This window comes from Ranitomeya variabilis, chromosome 1 (assembly GCF_051348905.1).
Source record: "Ranitomeya variabilis isolate aRanVar5 chromosome 1, aRanVar5.hap1, whole genome shotgun sequence".
NCBI lineage: Eukaryota > Metazoa > Chordata > Amphibia > Anura > Dendrobatidae > Ranitomeya > Ranitomeya variabilis.
Genome location: NC_135232.1, coordinates 674,464,478 through 674,485,635, shown reverse-complemented (window position 1 = coordinate 674,485,635; position 21,158 = coordinate 674,464,478). Strand labels below are relative to the sequence as shown.

General features: G+C 44.1%; 1 protein-coding gene across 2 annotated transcripts in view; it reads right to left on the bottom strand.

Annotated features, from left to right (window-relative positions):
* Positions 1-247: 247 nt before the first annotated feature.
* The window catches only part of PELI2 (pellino E3 ubiquitin protein ligase family member 2), an 80,141-nt gene continuing 59,230 nt past the window's right edge, over positions 248-21,158 (bottom strand). The window contains exons 3-7 of one of the 2 annotated variants that reach the window (XM_077264651.1): positions 14,201-14,278; positions 10,376-10,477; positions 4,174-4,368; positions 2,384-2,572; positions 248-956 (exon numbers count right to left, since the gene is read on the bottom strand). In XM_077264651.1, coding sequence (XP_077120766.1) covers positions 390-956; positions 2,384-2,572; positions 4,174-4,368; positions 10,376-10,477; positions 14,201-14,278 — 1,131 coding nt within the window. In that variant the 3' untranslated portion in view covers positions 248-389. The remainder of the gene's footprint in view (positions 957-2,383; positions 2,573-4,173; positions 4,369-10,375; positions 10,478-14,200; positions 14,279-21,158) is intronic. The other variant, XM_077264659.1, reaches the window with a different exon arrangement.

Here is a 21,158-nt window from a genome sequence, read left to right as displayed (position 1 = left end):
CCGTTTACAACTTTAGCCAACCCAGCAAGATTGCCATCTTCATAGGCAGCATAGCGGAAAATACAATTTACCACAGCTTAATTTAGAGAAATATATTAAAAAATGCAAAGCAAAGAGTTTGTATTAAACCGGACAACATAGATAAAAAGAAAATCAAAGAATAAAGAATGTACGGTATATATCCACGATTAAGTTGCTGGTGTATTTGCCAAAGTTTTGCCATCTGATCAATTTGAGGACACAAACATCAGTTATTTGAGCCCCTTTAATAAAATTATAAAAAAGGAAGATTCTAGAATTAGTGGTGAAAATTTCACAGTATTTTTCTTTTGTTTATTTTTTTTTTTTTATTAACAAAATTTTTTTTTGTTGTTGTTATAAATAGTAAATCAGTCAATAGGGCCCTGGAAAATGAGTTTAACGCAGCTTTCTTCGCCAGTCAGTTGTGTTGCGCAGAAAGGACAGGCAGCGTGAAAGGCGTGGGTACCGTGAGGAAGTGGGATCTGAGACCAGTATTTGGCAGATTTTTCTGAGCAGACGTGCCCGCAAGGGCTAAAAGCGTGTGTAGGAGGGCCAGCGTCTACATAAAATCCAGCTTCGCATCCAAGCCAGAGAGGCACGTATGGGCCAACAGTTCTGCACATGGGGCACTCCCGCTCATTGGCCTCGGTGTCGCTCCGATGACCCCAGTTGTGATATCCGTGTACATGGCCACAGGTAAGGTAAGCCCAAGGCTGTTTTTCCTCCACTACATCCTTGCGGTTAATACTTGGAAAAGCTAGAGTGTTTAATCCAACCGGACACTGAGGCCGGGCGGCGTTAATCTCCTGTCTCAAGGCTTCAATGTGTTTTTGGGTTGGCGTATGATACAAGCCATCTGCCGTTCTCCAGAGGAGGGTAGCTCCACACAAGTCAATAAGGGATCCATCCTGAAGTATGTTGGTCTCGTTTTCCACCTTGAAGAGGAAAAAAAAAAAAAAAGTACATCTGTAAAGAAAGCAATTGCAATAGGACAGATTATATGCCAGGAGCTCTCTTTCTTTAACAGGGGTGGACCAGGAAAAATCTTAAAATGATAGCCCAGACTGCTTAAACATAATTCTTGCCAATGTAGGCCCCAATCCGCACACTTGCCTGGGTCACGCCGGTCTCTGCCTCCTGGTCCATTCAACATACTGACCAAGTGGACATTTTAGGGCACTGCCAATCACAAACTCAGTAATGGGCCTAGTACCCATAACAGGAACAGGAAGCAGGGACCCCTCTACATGCCAGGACAGGACCAGTGAAACACGCATGTGAGAAAACCCCCTCCTGACATCCGCCATGCTAGTACAGTCGATGTCTGGTGACAGTGGCATTTCAGCCGTTCAATTTGGAGGAGCTTGAGAGACTGTCCCACTGACCCCTCAATGCAATTCCACAAGCCCCTCAGGAAAGGGAGTCTTTAGAAAAATATATACACTTTTAGGCATATAAGGGGTTGTCCGGTCCAAGTCAATTAAGTCTGCAGTCAGTCTGTGTGAATCCTGCCAATGCACGCACTATGCACTGTGAGGATTCAACAGTTTCTGAGCCGGGACTGGCCAGAACCCGACTAGTGGGCGCAACCTTGCTCCATACATTTGTATTGCGCGAGGCTACACCCTGACCAGTGATGCGGCCAGCCAGTGGGCGTGTCCGACTAGAGGGCGCGACCTTGCTCCATACATTTGTATTGCGCGAGGCCACACCCCGACCAGTGATGCAGCTAGCCAGTGGGCGTGTCCGACTAGAGGGCGCGAGCTTGCTCCATACATTTGTATTGCGCAAGGCCACACCCCAACCAGTGACGTGGCTAGCCAGTGGGCGTGTCCAACTAGAGGGCACGACCTTGCGCCATACATTTGTATTGCGCGAGGCCACACCCCGACCAGTGACGCGGCCAGACACTGGGCGTGTCCGACTAGAGGGCAAGACCTCACTTCATACAAAGTGTATTGTGGACCGGAGTATGCATAACGTATAAATACTTATTGCTATACATATCTCAAAATGCCAGACTTGTGTTTACTCCCATCACTTTGCTTCCCCCAAAAAAATAGGGGAAAAAAACCCCACCCCTTACACAATTCCATTGACAGAGAAATAAATCTATGTTACTTAAAAATGGCAACAGTCAGACGTACTTCATTCATTCCTTACAGGGGCGGACAGGAAAAATCAAACATGGGGCCTGGAGGCTGCTAGGACCTACACCAAATCATTCTGCCAGGATATCTTTAGTGAAGAATAAAGCCTGGTGGGGGCGCTACAGCATCAGTGCGGTAGTGGTGGGTGATTAAACGGGAGAATAGGATTTATCCTAACTATATAAGGCCCTCAATATAAAACATAAGTTTACCAGTTTTCCTCTCTGCTGAGCCGATCTGGTTTCTCGGAGAGTGTAGACGTCCCCACAGACGGAGATTTCCCGCCACACACCCGGTCTGGATTCATCAGTGAAGCCCCCTTTCGGATGCATAACAAGAACACCATTGGTGGTTAGTCCGTCCATGTGACCATCCGGATTCTTCCACTTAGCTGCTTTCTCCTAATGTAAGAAGAAAATGCTGCATATAATGATGTGCATCAGTAAGGAGCCGGCATATACAGCGCTCCGGCCATAGAGCTCCTCTCTTCCTTGCTGGTGTGGTCATTACCACCATAACCGCACCGACCATCTATTTGCATGACGAAGAATGTAAATTCACAACCACTGACTCCCTAAGTGATGGGATGTGTAACGGATGTATGTCCAATAATGGGTGTAGGTTAGGTGCAAGTCATGGAAGGGGATATTCAGCAAGGACGTGTCCGCCATCGTAGTGCTAGACCTTTGTCTGGTAGGTGCAATGTTGCGGACTGCAAATACAGTGGCATCTTTCTATAGATAATCGGCCACATAGGATCAGTCCGGAAAATCCCAAATGCTGTAGAGCTGGAGTTCAGAGAGGGCAGGACAGGAGCAGTGCTGAAGGGATCAATCTCAGCGAGCTCAGGACTGGATTACCAATAGTGATCCTACAGCAGATGGGCCACTTCTAGGAAAGATTACACCGCTGAACAGGCCTTCAATCTGCACCCAAACCTGTGCCGAAATGCCCTGGCTAGAAGGCACTGCCATGAATGAAATGTGCTGATGCGGAGATTTGGGGCGGCCTCAGGAACAAAGAAGTAATATATATATATTTGATTGGACAGACCAGAAGTCACTGCCAAGGCACGTTCAGACGTCCGCACCAATCAGTCTGAGATCGAGCTAAGTAACTGGGGGATCTCCTGACCCAAGCGTGACAACTTCATATATTTCTTTAAGTCAGTCATGCTCAAGTCGGGAGACCCCTGGCTAGTCCGTGCATAGCGGTCTGATCACGGACAGATTTGTATAGAAGTCTGGATGCTTTGGGCCAAGTCTGAGACTAAGCACAATGCTCTCATGGACTTACACTGAGAGATAGCGACTGTTAGCAGTGACCTCAGGACCGTTACCGCTGTGGTCACAAGATGGTGGATAGGAACCACAGCGGCACTGGACACAATGGAAGAAAAAAGGAAATAGTACTTTAAAAAGAGAAGGTTAGAACCTATCCATAGAATAGGTAAAAAATCTAAAATTGCCTGGTGGTGGTCCAACCACTGGGACCTGCACCAATTGCCAGATTTTCATGCCTCTTAGACCGTCGCCCCACTCCAGCAATCTATGTGGCTCTATAAGTCATCATGGTGGCTCAGTGGTTAGCACTGCGGCTTTGCAGTACTGGGGTCCTGGGTTCAAACCCCACCAAGGACAACATATGCAAGGAGTTTGTATGTTCTCCCTGTGTTTGCGTGGGTTTCCTCCGGGTTCTACGGTTTCCTCCCACATTCCAAAGACATACTGATAGGGAATTTAGATTGTGAGCCCCAACGGGGACAGCGACGATAATGTGTGCAAACTGTAAAGTGCTGCGGAATATGTTGGCGCTCTATATAAGTAAAAAGCGTAATAACCTATCCTGTGGATAATGTCTCTTTACCGGATGGTCCCTTTAATGCTGCCGAATATCACAGTTTGCCATTGACTCCAATGGAAGGAAATCTTGAGATTCGCCCCCACAGGAGATAATTACTGCTACAAGAATTAGTCGCTCACTGTCGCCATATAATACTCACACCAAGAAAGATATTTTTAGAGGAGTCGAATCCTGCTGCAAAGATCCTGGCGGTGTACGGTAGGTTGCGATCACAGACGATCCTGCATGCGAACCTGGAAATGGTGCTTTGTGTTATCTGAGCCTCGTCGTTCTGGTTACCAGATATCGTGTCCGTAACAACAAAGTCAATTGGGCTTTCTGTCGATCTTCCAATCTTCAAAATAAAAGAATAGAAAGAAGACGGTGAGGTCACCATGTCATTTATTCCTCTAGACATTGCTATGGAGGACGGCCCAAAACTCAATCAAGGATGAATATCATGCGAAGACCCCCACATTATGAGCCAGAGCAGACAGTGACTAACAATGGGGGCAGATTTGGGAGAGTCACATTACTAACTGAACTAGTCCATGAGCCAAGAACCAAATTTGACGATATCGGTACCAAGCGGAGTGACTAATTCTCTTTGGTATTTTTAGGTAGATGCATGTCTGTAGTTTATTTTTTGATATGATAGCCCTTACATATACGTAGCTTATTAACCCCTTCAGCCCTAGGCCTATTTGTACCCAAGTGCCTAAGCCAATCTGACCTGTGCCACTTCATGGGCTAATAACTTTGGAACGCTTTCACCTATCCAAGCCATTCTGAGATTGTTTTCTCGTGACATATTGTACTTCACGTCAGTGCTAAATGGGAGTCAATATATTTTACCTTTCTATATAAAAAAATGCTAAATATTCGGAAATTTTGGAAAAATCGGCAATTTTTTAACTTTGAAATTCTCTGCTTTTTACAAAAATACTGATACCCCCCATAATAGTTATTAATTTACACTCCCCACATGTTTACTTCATATTGGCATCATTTTGAAAATGAAACCTTATTGTTTTACGACGTAATAGGGCTTATAGTTTTATGCGCAATTTTTCACATTTACAGCAAAACCCACTTTTCAAAGGACCAAGTCACTTCTGAAGTCACTTTAAGGGGCTTACATAACAGAAACCACCCATAAATTACCCCATTTTGCAAACTACACCCCTCAAGCTGTTCAAAACTCATTTTTAAAAACTGTTAACCCTTTAGGTGTTCCACAGGAATTTTAGCATGAGCCAAGAACCAAATATGACGATATCGGTACCACCCGGAGTGACTAGATGTAGTATTTGTAACAAAATTTAATCCAAGTTATGTAAATACACACTGAACATGTCATGTGCATATATATATATATATATATATATATATATATATATATATATATATATATATATATATATATATATATATATATATATATATATATATATATATATATGTTACTCCATAATATCTTCAACATCGGACTCTGAATCTGACTGTTGTTCTACTGGCTCGTCTTCAGTACCCTTGTTCTGGCATGTCTGTAATCTGCACATGTCTGTGCAGTTCAGGCCATTGCTGAGGCAAGTACACTGAGGAAGTTCACATGACCGCACACACTTGCAGGACAGTAGCTGTATAATAGCTTCTGGTGCTGGTGCCCCTTGCATCCACTTGACAACAAGCTTTCCGTCGTTATCTATCATCCAACCGCAGTCTGTTGGGTTTGCAACCCATGGCTGGCTCTGCAGACTTCTCCTCCAGATCGCAGCCTGGTAGTTTGCACGCAGTGCATGCATGAAAAGGCAGTCCTGGCAAGGAGGGAGTTGACTTGACTCTACCACTCCACGTCTGGCACAGAACAGCTGATAACGGAGCCTGTTTACCTCAGTTGTTTGGGTAGTTGGCAGGTACATGTGGCAGGTGATTTCCTGTAACTTCTCAAAAAGTTCGGTAGACACTTCCCATGAACGACCAACTTCCTGAAAGGCATCCTGGTATGTCTTGTTCATCTTCAACTGCTTGAGTGTCGTCATCTTCCCACGGCCAGCGAATGCACTGACGGTGTCACAGCCTGTAAATGCATGCATACCAATCAATGAATCACATACGCTGCCTCCCAATGTTCGGCTCAGAGTGGTGATATCCAGGAATCTTGTCCGGTTCTGTGTACCGCATTTCTGGAACAGGTGGGATGGGATTTTGTGGCACATGCCCAGACACAGGACCATGACATCAGTATCCTCCGAAGTGATGATGACCGACTTGTAACCAGATTCTGCTGCATGAAGAGCATGGAGAAGGAGGCGTGTGTCTGCTTCTTCTTGATTTGACTTAAGGTCAGCAGCCTCTTCCCACTGTTCTTTGGTGATCTTAAAGCAGAGCTGCTCACATGTGACATACAGCTCCTTCTCCTCAAGCTTCTCCCTGTGGTGTTTCGCCTTCCATTCTTCTACCAGAAACTTTATGAGACTTGCCTTGTTGGAGGAACTACTTAGAAGCTTTTTCCACTGCTGGATGTTGTGCCCATGTTGAATGTTCTTGAAATGGATCCCTGTGCCTTCATATCTGTTGACTCTTTCTGTATCTTTGATGGATGTCTCCTTGTAGACGTCAAAGACAATATCAATGCGCTTGCTCTTAGCACCCTCATGGATAGCGCGACTCATTGCTGTGCCTGCTAGCTGGCCAAATGTTGCATTGTTTCCCTTCAGTTTCTGAACCAGGCTCATCCCATCAATGATGGTTGCAGAGGGCTCGGGGATCACTTCTGCAGGACGAGCATTCCTCTCCAACTCCCTTGCGAGGGCAGCCTTGTTGGTCTTGCGGATAGACCCATCACCATTGGCAAGTGCCCATGGCAATGGACCCAGGGGATGAGTCAAGACATCACTCATTTGTAGCTTTCTGTTCTCAGCTACAAGTATCATCTGGCCAAATAGGTTTCTGTCAGCCTTCAAAATTACCTCCTTGCCAAGACCTTGTCTGCGTGTCTTCATTTGGATGTTAGAGAACGTTTTAAGTTTGTTCTTCGTCATCTTGTCATGAAACAATGTAGTTGGCTTATCGGTACCCAAACGCTCATCCTTGAATGTTTGATATGCATCCTCTCCTATACTGTATGCCCCTTGAAGGTCTTTGGCTACATCTGGTGGTGCTACAGTCGCTGTTGACAAACTGATAAGTTCACCATTATGCTCTTTGTTGAAGGGGTTCACCCAACCTGTCTCCAGCAGTTGAACGAAAGATTGGACATCGGCTTCATCTCTTCTAATCCTAGACACCTGTAGGTCTGAATGGCTGAAGTCAGTATATTGTTGGCCTACCAGGGCCCTCAGCTGCCTCAAGTACATACTGCGGTACTCTGATGTCAGGTAGAACCTGGAAACAGCTCCAACTTTGAGGCTGAAGCCTTTTGTGCCCCCTGGTGTCTGGGTGTCTTTGTTGATTGTCTCTTCAATGGTCTGGTCCACAGGAATTCGTCCAAAAGGATTCTTGCTACCGATCTGGACCGAAAAGCCACCTTGCATGAAGTATTCATGGACCTCTGGGTGTTCTATGGGCAGCCGAGACATTGTGGCATAGTAATAGGTTAGGTATCGGGCATAGTTGACCTTGTCATAGGCAAAACACCATGGTATCATCTGTCGGATTGCTCCTAGGTGAAGCATCCAGTTGCCTTCTCTTGAAGCTCGAACCAGGGCCAGCATGGTCTCGACCATGTCCAAGTATGACATCCAGAATGCTGAGAGTTGTTCATTTCTGAGGGTCTCAAGATAAACTTGAAAGAGCTTCAGGGTAAGTGTGCAAGATTCATTATCCAAGAGCTTTTCGAAGGATCCCTGCGACACACTGATGCGAAAGTTTGTGATGTTCTTCAGTGTTTCATCCAGATGGTGAAGGTCCCTTGCATGGTTTTCTTCTAGCCATGGAAGGAAGTTTTTCCATGCAAGCCTCATAAGTGCTTCATAGACCAGCTTGTGTAGTCTCACTGCTCTGTTGTACCTCCGGCCGTCCATCACTCCAGACACTGATCCTTCAGCGATTACACCGGATTCAACACACAGATCTCTAAGGCCTGCATCCTGAAATCTGTTCCCTATGATAGAGAGGAGATTACAGATTGTGTGGAAGCCTAAAATGACACCTTCATGTAAAAAATGCACTTTTTCCATTTTCTCAACCAAGTGTTTCCAACTACTGTGAAACACTGGTTGGGTCAAAGTGGTCACTATACCCCCTAAAAGATTCCTTGGGGGTGTAGTTTCCAAAATAGGGTCACTTTTTGGGGTTTCCACTGTGGGGGTACCTCAGGCAGCCTTCAAATGTGACATGGCCCCCTAGATTTCTTCCAGTGAATCCGCCACCCAAAAACCACATAGCGCTCCTTCCGTGTTGAGCTGTGCTGTGTGCCCATACTTTAGTTTACGAGTACATGTGGGGTGTTTCTATAAACTGCAGAATTAGGGTAACCAAGTTTGGGTTTGCCGTTAACCCTTGCTAGGTTGCAGGTAAAATTGGATTACAATGTAATATCTGGAAAAAAAATGAAATTTTGAAATTTCGCCTTCATTCTGCTAAAATTCCTGTGGAACACCTAAAGGGTTAACAGTTTTTAAAAATGAGTTTTGAACAGCTTGAGGGGTGTAGTTTGCAAAATGGGGTAATTTATGGGTGGTTTCTGTTATGTAAGCCCCTTAAAGTGACTTCAGAAGTGACTTGGTCCTTTGAAAAGTGGGTTTTGCTGTAAATGTGAAAAATTGCGCATAAAACTATAAGCCCTATTACGTCGTAAAACAATAAGGTTTCATTTTCAAAATGATGCCAATATGAAGTAAACATGTGGGGAGTGTAAATTAATAACTATTATGGGGGGTATCAGTATTTTTGTAAAAAGCAGAGAATTTCAAAGTTAAAAAATTGCCGATTTTTCCAAAATTTCCGAATATTTAGCATTTTTTTATATAGAAAGGTAAAATATATTGACTCCCATTTAGCACTGACGTGAAGTACAATATGTCACGAGAAAACAATCTCAGAATGGCTTGGATAGGTGAAAGCGTTCCAAAGTTATTAGCCCATGAAGTGGCACAGGTCAGATTGGCTTAGGCACTTGGGTACAAATAGGCCTAGGGCTGAAGGGGTTAATAAGCTACGTATATGTAAGGGCTATCATATCAAAAAATAAACTACAGACATGCATCTACCTAAAAATACCAAAGAAAATTAGTCACTCCGGGTGGTACCGATATCTGGCCCGGCTCATGGACTAAACGGCTCCTCTGCCATATAATACTACATCTTCCTGCAGAGGTTCGCTGCACTGACTGATGTGACTGCGCAGAGACATTTTACACGCCATCCAAACAGCAGCCATCAGCCCGACAGCAGCCACACAGGAGGAAATTCCTAATTACAGCAATGTTGTATTCTTCACCCTTCAGAATCCTGTAATCCCCATTCCCTGCCAGCAAAAGTTTCAGTAACTGCAGCATCACATCCCTCCTCTCCCCAATATCTATAGAGAACAAGGCAGATGACCGGATCACAGCTATTGTGAGAAGGAGCATTTACAGGTATGAAGGAAGTGGCCCAACTTGCACACGTGCCACGTTCATATGCAGATTGTGGGTCACTGAAAAGGCCAAATATATCCACAGGGACCCAGAATTAGTCAAAATGCCTCAATTTTTTTTTCTTTGGAACCAGACTAAAAATTAAATTATTCTACGGAGATGCCGCAATAAACCGTATAGCAGATTTTATTCTACAATGCAACCTTCGAGAAATAGTAAATCGTCGTATTGGCACTTCTCTCCAGATGTCCCATAGAGAATAAATAGTGCAGTGCATGCGCGGCCACCTCTACATCAAGGCCGTTTTCCAAATCATTGGGTCCCCCATCAATCTGGAAGTTATCATCTCTCCACCTGTTTGGCGATACGTTATAACTAGTGATGGACGAACAAGTTCAGATAAGGCGTTATCTGAGCATGCTCCTGTGCTAACCGAGTGACTTCATCGTGCTTGATAAATATGTTCGAGTCCCCGTAGCTGTATATCTCATGACTGCTCGACAGCCGCAAAACATGTAGGGATTGCCAAACAGACAATGTGTTGCAGCTGTCAAACAGCCACGAGACATGCAGGCATGGGGACTCGAATATATTTTTCGAGAACGCTGAAGACACTCGGTTAGCACCCGAGCATGGTCTGATAACATCTTATCCCAGCATGTTCGCTCATCGCTAGTTCTAACCTTTTAAGAATTTCCAGAACTAAATTGCTTTTACCTTGAGTAAAATAAGTCAAAATCTTTGTATTAAATTCCGATAAGCAGGCAATAATATAGGCACCTGAAACATATCCGTGTCCTTGTCATGCGTGTACTCCACCACCACGGTCTGGTTTCTGGACAGCGTGTAGGAGATGCTGTGTTGACCTCTACTGCTGATTGCCTGCCAGGAGGGAAAAAAGCAGAAAGAAAAGTTTATTGATCAGACACTTAATGAGGCTCGTTTTCTGGAAATGTCATCATTCCCACGGTTAACATCACACAACAATTCTACCAGAGGAGGAAGACAAATATATGGTCAGAATATGATTGACGCCGTAAAGCAGGTGGAGATCCAAGTACTGGGGTGCAATACCAGCCACTGCCCATAGACCAGAGTGGCGCTGTATCTGGGGGGGTGAGCAGATGCTTCTCTAATCTCATATAGTTAATCAAGAAATTGCCATTTATCTAGTGACTTTTGTGATGTGCAGAAAATCGTATCCATTAATGGTGCGCGATCTCGTGATCGCATTTCCTGCCGCCTTTTGCAGACGATCTGTAGATTTTTATTTTTAATGACCTGTAAAGTTCACTTGACCTAAAATCAATGGAATCTGAAAACATTGTATCGCTCGCTTTTCAGCTCCTTTCCCAGTTAATAACAGGACTTGGAAACCAGTAAGGGAAAACTGATGGTTAATCCTTAGTGGTGAAGAGCGGCTAGCAAATCTATTCGCTCGTGGAGATCACCACTGGTTCATGTCATGGCTGGAGGCTTGCATCAGGAGTCTTCCCCAATGAGTGCCTCCGATGTAGGCTGTTGTATCGGCAGGTCACCATGATGGTCATTAAATACCGTAAAAAAAAAAAAAAGTAGAGTCCAGCATAGATTTGTCAGGGATTCTTTCACATAAAAAAAAGGTGAATATCGATATATCCTGGCCTGATGGAGCTAAAAAGGACAATCTTTGGCTTCCACTGGGTTATAGGCGCACTATGGATCCATTTGAGGCACTCGACAATTTATAGCCGCCACGATTTATTAAAAAAAACTAAACAAAAAAAAACACGACATCCATGGCTCACACAAATCAGATACGGACTTTGGGGTTCCATGACAATTCAGAAGATCGCCCATAGAGTTCTGTTGATCAAAATGATTCACAAGACTCAGATCAGGAGGCCAGCCGGGCCAGAGCCCTGTGAACCTCGTTCTGCCTGCCCGGCCTCTTCTAATTAGTAGTACCCAGTGATGACTACTAATCAGAGAATGTGACCCTCCAGCTCTCAACAACTGCTCCAGCAACATGGCGGCCAAAAGTCATCAAGCCAGTATTATGACACCCTTTACAGCACCACTCCAGAGTGTTTTGTTTTTTTTCCAGTACTGGAGTGGTGCTTTAAATCCAAGTCCACTACCCCCCTGTATTACACTCACCCTCACGACAGTTTTTCCGTGCTGCTCCGGTCCCGCAGGTTCTGACTGGCCAGAAGTCAGGAGTAACGGTCTCAAGAGCTTATTGCAAGTCTATGAGAGCCAGGATGAGGCAAGAACAAGGCTCTCATAGACCTGTATTGAGTTGTGACCTCCGAGGCACTCCATGAACTAATGGAGCAGCCGGCAGCTCACAAACTGACGGAGACCGATGGGTGCAGCGGAAATAACAGATGTCAAGCCCCCCCCCCCCCCAAAAGGGGAGTATAAGACAGGGGACTTCGATTTGAAACACCACTCCAGTGGTAAAATAAAACACTTCCAACAAACACTGGAATGGTGCTTCAATCTAGACTCCAGTGGTCCAGAATTAGGGCAGTTTCACACATTCATCGGCCAAGTACGGACCGGCCATGGATCCTCTGACCATTTATGCCTATGAGACTTCAGTTTGGTCTGAGGACCAGTGGCGGGTCTAGAAGTCTAGGTTCGTCCTCAGACCACGAGTGTTAGATGTACGAACCTCCCCTTCCACAGTGATCCTTCTACTGGTATCAATCACTACCATCATCTTGTAACCTTATCCCCACCCTTATGCCTTCCTAAATCCCAATCTTGGGTGTGTTTCTAGGAATGTTTGTATTAACCCTTCATGACTATTGTACCCAGGTCCATAGCAACTCCACAATGGAAAATAAACAAAACACTATACCCCTAGGTCACAATTCTGATTTCTAGCACTTGTCCCTCAGAGCTGTTCCACAGAAAAAGTAACAAAATTCACCAATTTTGTTAATTAGAGAGCGATCAAAAAGACTTTCATAGGTAGTCCGTGGCCGCCTGACCATAAGCCCTGTGGACCTCATCTTCCTACCTGCCACCTCTTCAGAGTAGAAAGCCATTGTAATTTCATGGGTGCAGCACACAGGGGACCTCGCGTGGGGCCAACTACGTAGAAGGCTCTGGTCTGGCGGCCATGGACCACCGATGTGGCTGCTGGAACTGGCCTATTAACTATTCATCCCTGATCAGTGGAAGTTCAATTTGCTCCAAATGAGCGTTTGCCGTGAAGAGAACACAGTTGAAACGAATGCTCTTTAAATATTCACAATGTTTCCCAATGAAATCTATAATTACATATAACAGCCGGTAAGTGAATGTAGAGCTGGAGCGCCGCTCCCTGCACCACTCTCCGTATAACAGCGCTATGTTGCAGATTAGTAATGTTAACACATTAGCGGCAGCCACCCAATATAGAAAGTAGATGAAATTAACCAAATGAAACGTCTGGAAGAGATAACGTGTGCTTTGTAAATAATATTTATGGCTAAACGATTCTCTGTAACCGAATCCTTCATAAATTATGTAGGATCCGCTCTAGCCCACAATGGGGATTAATTAATGCACGACGATGGAGAGACATCGATTACAGCGCTCATCTAGATGGGAGAAAAGAAAGCTTCACGTGTTCAGAAAAAAAGACAAAAAATAAAAACATGCTTCATCCGGCACAAGACAGGCAGGATAACAAGGGGCGACTGTGGCCCCAACTCATCAGGGCCTTAATGCAGAATTCTGTAGAAAAAGCTTGGAAAAGTTGTATAATTTAGGTGCACCTCTGAGTTGTGCCTATATTTTGCAGATTTTGGTGTCTTCAAACTAGTTTCTCCCAGCTCTGGTGCAGAGGGCGGAGACGTGACATCGCCCCTACCACTGATTGGCAGCTTTCTGCCTATTCACAGTGAATACAGGAAGCTGCCAGTGATTGGAGCGGGTTATACAGAGCAGGATACATGGCAAGAGACACCTAGTTCTGTAGTGATAATCTCGACCGTCGCATCCCTGGAATGGGGGTCTCTGACCCTACATTAGTCTGCTCTCAAACTACATAGCAAAAACCTGCTGAGATTCCATTTAAAGTGTTTTCCCAAAAATGAGTCAGATTATGGAGTCTCACAACATTGATCAGCTTTAAACTAAAAGCATACGGCGACTTTGGCAGCAACAGACGTCGCACGACCCAAATTCGCTCAGTGCCGTGGCGACATCGCAGCGCAATAGTGAATGAGGTTACATTGTGACGCCTACACTACCATAACAAATAAGTTGCAAGAAAAAGGACCAGGTTGACTACTTGTTGTAGTTGTCGTGCCCTTGAGGTCGCAATGCAACTCCACTCGCTTGTATTGCGATTCAGCAGTGGCACTGAGCGATCCTTGGTCGTGCCACTTGTCTCAGGACCAAAGCAATACCAGGCCTTCAAAAGAGGCAATAATAGAGGCAGCATTTTCCAAAAGAAGATTTCAGACCACGATTTATACGTTTCGAGTGACAACCTATGAATCCTTATGATTAGCACTAAGATTTGCCAGCAATAAACAGCACATGTACATGCAGCCACATTATATATGCATATAGGTGACAAGAGAAGGAACAGGATTGAATCTTATGTTCTATATTCTGTCTCACCTCCTCTGTAGGACTGTGTGAGATCGCACAAGGCTGCAAACTACCAGCGCTGCTTCCTTTATTCCTGATATACAGATCCTGCGTACCAAAATTAGACAAGTTAATCCATGCAGAAGGTGACCAACAGCATTCAGCATACAGTTATAGAGATCCCTTCCCCAGTAACACACAGGTCTAGAGATCCCTTCCCCAGTAACACACAGGTCTAGAGATCCCTTCCCCAGTAACACACAGGTCTAGAGATCCCTTCCCCAGTAACACACAGGTCTAGAGATCCCTTCCCCAGTAACACACAGGTCTAGAGATCCCTTCCCCAGTAACACACAGGTCTAGAGATCCCTTCCCCAGTAACACACAGGTCTAGAGATCCCTTCCCCAGTAACACACAGGTCTAGAGATCCCTTCCCCAGTAACACAAAGGTCTAGAGATCCCTTCCCCAGTAACACACAGGTCTAGAGTTCCCTTCCCCAGTAACACACAGGTCTAGAGATCCCTTCCCCAGTAACACACAGGTCTAGAGTTCCCTTCCCCAGTAACACACAGGTCTAGAGATCCCTTCCCCAGTAACACACAGGTCTAGAGATCCCTTCCCCAGTAACACACAGGTCTAGAGATCCCTTCCCCAGTAACACACAGGTCTAGAGATCCCTTCCCCAGTAACACAAAGGTCTAGAGATCCCTTCCCCAGTAACACAAAGGTCTAGAGATCCCTTCCCCAGTAACACACAGTTATAGAGATCCCTTCCCCAGTAACACACAAGTATAGAGATTAGTGATGAACGAATGTACTCGTTACTCGAGATTTTCCGAGCACGCTCGGGTGACCTCCCGAGTATTTTTTAGTGCTCGGAGATTTATTTTTTTATTGCCGCAGCTGAATGATTTACATCTGTTAGCCAGCATAAGTACATGTGGGGGTTGCCTGGTTGCTAGGGAATCCCCACATGTAATCAAGCTGGCTAAGAGATGTAAATCATTCAGCTGCGGCATTAAAAACTAAATTTCCGAGCACTAAAAAATACTCGGAGGACACCCGAGCGTGCTCGGAAAGTCTCGAGTAACGAGTATATTCGATCAGTAATAGAGATCCCTTCCCCAGTAACACAGGTGTAGCAATCCCTTTTCCCCAGTAACACACAGGTATAGCAATTAGTGATGCTCGGGTTTTCCTGAGCATGCTCGGGTGATCTAGTATTTGCTAGTGTTCGGAGATTAAGTTTTCATCGCCGCAGATGAATTACAGCTACTAGACAGCTTGATTACATGTGGGGATTCCCTAGCAACCAGGCAACCCCCACATGTACTCAGGCTGGCTAATAGCTGAAAATCATTCAGCTGAGGAGATGAAAATTTAATCACCGAACACTAACAAATACTCGGAGGTCACCCGAGCAACAAGTACACTCGCTCATCACTAATAGCAATCCCTTCCCCAGTAACACACAGGTCTAGAGATCCCTTCCCCAGTAACATACAGGTCTAGAGATCCCTTCCCCAGTAACATACAGGTAGAGAGATCCCTTCCCCAGTAACATACAGGTAGAGAGATCCCTTCCCCAGTAACATACAGGTAGAGAGATCCCTTCCCCAGTAACATACAGGTAGAGAGATCCCTTCCCCAGTAACATACAGGTAGAGAGATCCCTTCCCCAGTAACATACAGGTAGAGAGATCCCTTCCCCAGTAACATACAGGTAGAGAGATCCCTTCCCCAGTAACATACAGGTAGAGAGATCCCTTCCCCAGTAACATACAGGTAGAGAGATCCCTTCCCCAGTAACATACAGGTAGAGAGATCCCTTCCCCAGTAACATACAGGTTCACAGCTGGTTAAAGAAAATATTGATAAAACTTAGCTTTTAATACAATTTGCTAAAATCTAAAAAAGGTGTCCACAAGTGCAAAAAAGTGCCAGTGCTTACAACAAAAAACAAGAATATATACAGATAAAAAAACGGTGTTTATAAGAATACCTAGGTTAATTTGAGTACTGTCCTTGCTGAAAAAACCAGTAACATACAGGTAGAGAGATCCCTTCCCCACATACCCGATAATGTCCATGGCACCAGACAGATTTTTATGGTATTTTCTACTAAGGCTATGTGCACACGTAAGAAATGTGGTGCAGAATTTTCTGCACTAAATCTGCATTTCCTGGCAGAATCCGCAGGTGCAGATTTTCTGCAGTTTTTGTTGCGGATTTTGTGCAGATTTTACCACTGCGGATTTTTATCATGGAGGGGTGCAGAAACGCTGCAGAACTGCACAAAAGAAATGACATGCACTTTTAAATCTGCAGCAATTCCGCACTGATTTTTCTGCACCATCAGCACAGCTTTTTTTTTTTTTTTTTTTTTTATCATTGATTTACATTGTACTGTAAATCACAGTACGGAACTGCACCTTTTCTGCGCAGAAAAATCCACTGCAGTTCTGCAGGAAAACTGCAACGTGTGCACATAGCTTAAAGTAGCACTCCTGGGATTTTTTAAATTCATTAGTTAACTATTCCCACAATGTGTATAATGCTGCCAGCATTTATTTAGTTGTTATTTTCTATAAGAAAATTTGTGGATTTTAGGTCTGGTGATCTCATGGTGGCCCTCTTGTTAATTTATTTCTGTTGTCTCAAGGGGCTCACCATATCAGTCATAAGAAGTTCCTGTGCTGTACCATTGAAATCCTTCCCAAGTAGCTGCAAAAACTCTTATCACAGTTACTGATGATGATAACACGGATCTTATCACACAAAATGATGACAGTCCAGCTTCCGTGTCTGAATATTACCTCATTTAGGAGCATGTAGAAAGAAAAACAAGCATAGATAGCGTTTGCTCTAACTGCTCATGTCTTGCTCTCTCATGTACACTGAAGAAAGGAAATACATGAAATGAAAAGTGTAGAGTGTCATCAATCAGGTGGGACTGAAGAGAGCGGGGGGCGGGGGATGGGAAAAAGTATAGCTGTATTCTTTCAAGGGGTTGTTGGCTATTTTTCCAAATTTCATCTCCTAATCACTCCTTTCTAAATGAATTAGATTTGTGGTGGTCTCGGATTCCCGCTAGGTAGCAGTCACGTGATCCCGCCTGTCGTCATCATCCTGCGGCGGTCTGTCCGATAGTTTCTGCCTCCAAATGAATGTCACTCCGGAACCTAGATATATTATCTACTACTGTGGATGATGCAGAAAGTAGTGCTCCAAACTGGTCAACCCCCTTTAATATACCCCCAGTAGAGTATATGGGCATCATAGAAGGCATTCCCTCAATCAGGACCTTCTACTATTAGCCACTGTCGCTAGCAAAGAGCGTCTCCTTCTCTGGTGGGTCAATGTCCTAACAGGGACTGCCATTCCTGTAAATCCTGATCCCTTTAGATAAATCTAATCCCAGGCCTGCAGCATCATCGTCATTTGTAAGAATCAACTTAAAGGGAAAGGCGTGAAGGTCAGAATGATACTGGCTACAACTATAATTTTGTAGACATAATTATACCTACACAGCAGGAAATGGAGGTGCACAGTTTTTAGGGCTTATTTTATATCAACCCCCCTGCATTTTTGGGGGCGTATACCCCCGGCATCTACTGCATGAATGCAAGAACAAAAATCTAGATAGCCCCCATTAATAAATATTACTTACAGTATGCACGACCCCTTGGATGACAGACGGAGATTAAAGCTGGGGGAAGGTTAACCCTCTGCATTTAGAGAGGAGCGGAGGATTCCATTCCCAGTAGCCTTTTCATTGGTCCTAAGCTTCCCACCGAGCACAGACAGCCCCTCAGTTAGTGGTCACGCAGTAAAGCACAGCCAGTAATAGATAAAAGCAGGAGAATTTTTTATAGAGGAAGCTGTAAAACCATCGCTGTGAAGAATCCTCACTGTCTACAGATGACACAAGATGGGTCTTGGTTACAAGTGGACAGAGATTCTTATTGGCCTCGTCTTTATTAGCTTCTAGAGAAGCCAAGTGACAACTAACATTACCGTCACTACAGCGGCAATCAGGGTAACTGACCCAATCATGCAGAAAGTAAGGAATGTGGCCACAACATCTAATGGCTCTACAGAGTTCTATAAAATCCTCTCCCTATTACAGCAATACCATCATATTATGGAATTACTATTTATGCCAGGGGTGGGGAACCTTATTTCTGCCAAGGGCCATTTAGAGATTTATACCATCCGTCGGGGCCGTACAGTTCACACTAACTCCGCCCACACAGAATGCGATATGTCAGGAAGTAACCTTTCATTGCATGCTCCCCAGCATCAAGTAGTTAACACTGTGTACGCCCACAGAGCAAGAAGAAATTAAAGGGCTGGTGGCCGTCAAAGTACAGCTGCCGGACCGAGCACTGTGGTCCCCGGAATCTGCCAGGGGGGTTGGATAAAAGGTCATCGAGGTCCATAAACGGGCCTGAGGTTCCTCACCCCTGATTTATGCAATTTCCTCAAGTGATTAAAAAGACTTAAGGAGAGGTTAGAATAAGGCCAGGGCTACGCGGCGACGCGTGTCACACAACACAAACCATCTGTGCAACTTGTTGTCGCACAGCTATTTTAGATCACAGACTTTGCTGTGACAGACAATTTGCAGTCGAGCGACACAATGAAGCCTATGGCAAGTGTTTCACCAGCAACAAACAATCCAACACGTGGACACGTATGCCGCTTTCGTCGTAGGAAATCATTACCTCCGATGTCGCAATGTGTTGCTGCAAACTCAGTGTTGCCGTTTAGCCAGAGACTAAAAAGTACAGTCTGTGGTCCAGACGTGTCTATTTTAGCAAATGGTTCTATTCAAAATGAAATACTCGAGCATTTTGTTTGATATCTCTGAATTATGCTGTTCCGGTTATACTTCCTAACAGCTGCAAAATGTGTAATCAGAGCAGACAGTACTACCAGACTAATGGTAATGCCTAAAGTGGTCAATTTACTAAAAAGTGTCCAGGATGAATAACAAGGTAGAGGTACAAGAAAAGATTGTCTAGAATTATATTCAAAGGACTGTCACCAGGTTTTTGCCACCTGAGTCCAGCATGATGTAGAGACAAAATATCCTAATTCCAGTGATGTGTCACTTACTGGGCAGCATGCTGTAGTTTTAATAAAATCACTTACCAAGAGATTATCACTAGAGGACTAGCATGATCAGCAAGATCTGCAGCAGATAAAACTGTGATTTTATCAAAGCTACAGCAAGCTGCCCAGCAAGTGACATCACTGAAAGCAGGGCCTCAATCCCCACATCATGCTGCTCTCAGATGGAGGAGCAAACACCTGGTGATAAATACGGTAATTGTACCCCTTGAAGGGAATCTATTACCAGAGGACATATGCCAGGATGGGGGATGGATATATAATAGTTAATTAAGCATTCATTTTAAAACCATGATTTTATTATCACCAAAAACTAGAATAAGAAAAACAGAGAGGGAATAAACCTCCAAAGGGGAATGTGCAAAAAAAGCAAGGCTGGGTCAAAAGAAGGTCACCAAAGACTGTCATATGAAATATGAAAATTGCCTCTTCAGCGAAAAAGAGGACTTAAACGCTATAGCGCCACCTGTTGGAAGTAGCGATCCTACAAGTCACAATCAACCCTCTAACGAGTCGTGCAATATGACTTAGGATAAAAGCCAAATCAGTATCTCAATTCGCAGACACGGTGTTTCGGGCTGTTGGCCCTCGTCAGTGCGAAGCATGAGAACTGATTTGGCTAATTAGATGAGAGGCTCTGGACTGAGGTCTACAAATTGTATATAGAGGCAAAATGGTTGTATGACCATATGTAGTAATTAACATTGTAGACACTGTCCCAAATGGTATCCGACTAATAAAATTCCAATGAAGAGTGCCAAGTGCTGTAATAGAGCAATCCGTTAAACCAGACACCATTGGCATATAAAGCAGCTATGGGGTGCAGAAAGCAGCATATGGTCGCTCACAGTGCTACCAACCCAGGAATCAGTCCTCCATATAAAGACAGTGCTACACTGCTAGAGTGCCATGGGAGTTATAAAGTCACCGGAACCACAAAGGGTGGACATCACCTGAAGATTATTGATGACAGGACCTTCAGGGAGACCACGGAGGCCGCACATCCCCAGCCTTGCTTTTCGAGCACATCCCCCTTTGGAGGCTTATTCCCACCCGGTTTTTTTTTTGTTGTGTTTAATTATATACTAATAATATCACGGTTTTTACCATTAATGATGAAATCACTTTGTATCCTTTGGAAGCAATTCCCAGTTGTAAGGGATACTGTTTTTGCTGTATTTATCGCGTCTATAGCACTTTATTTCCTCTTTGGACATATGTGATTTATTTACAGACAGATAGATAGATAGATAGATAGATAGATAGATAGATAGATAGATAGATAGATAATACAAAATTCCCAAAAGAAAATAAAAATGTACAATACTTTATTATAACAAACAATTAAAAGTGGTATAACCACGAAATCTATCAGTATACAGGATAAATCTCAATTAAAAACAAAAACAGCTACAGGGCAGTTGGAATATAATAGACATGAATATAAAGTTGATATGGCCTTATATTCCCACAATTAACAAATATGGATGTATACAATTGTACCAAAAAATAAAGTGCAAAGAGTGCCAAAAGGCCGCAATTATACGAAAAATGCAAAAAATATCAAAAGGTCACAATCATCTACAAAAATATATATAGAGAGTTTACAATAAAATGCAAAAAGTGCTGAAGACATACGGCCATATGAAGACCTGATAGTCACCATAAGTAAACCTATATATAAATACTATTGGGATCCAGCCCTAATATATCATGCTATGTCTATATCATTGTCATGCAGGCACATGTATACCACCTTTAGTAAGGTAATGTATACAACAAGTAAGTATAGAAAAGAACAAATGAAACGTACATTAGTGCCAAAAAGCTGTGTACCACGCCCGTGCCGC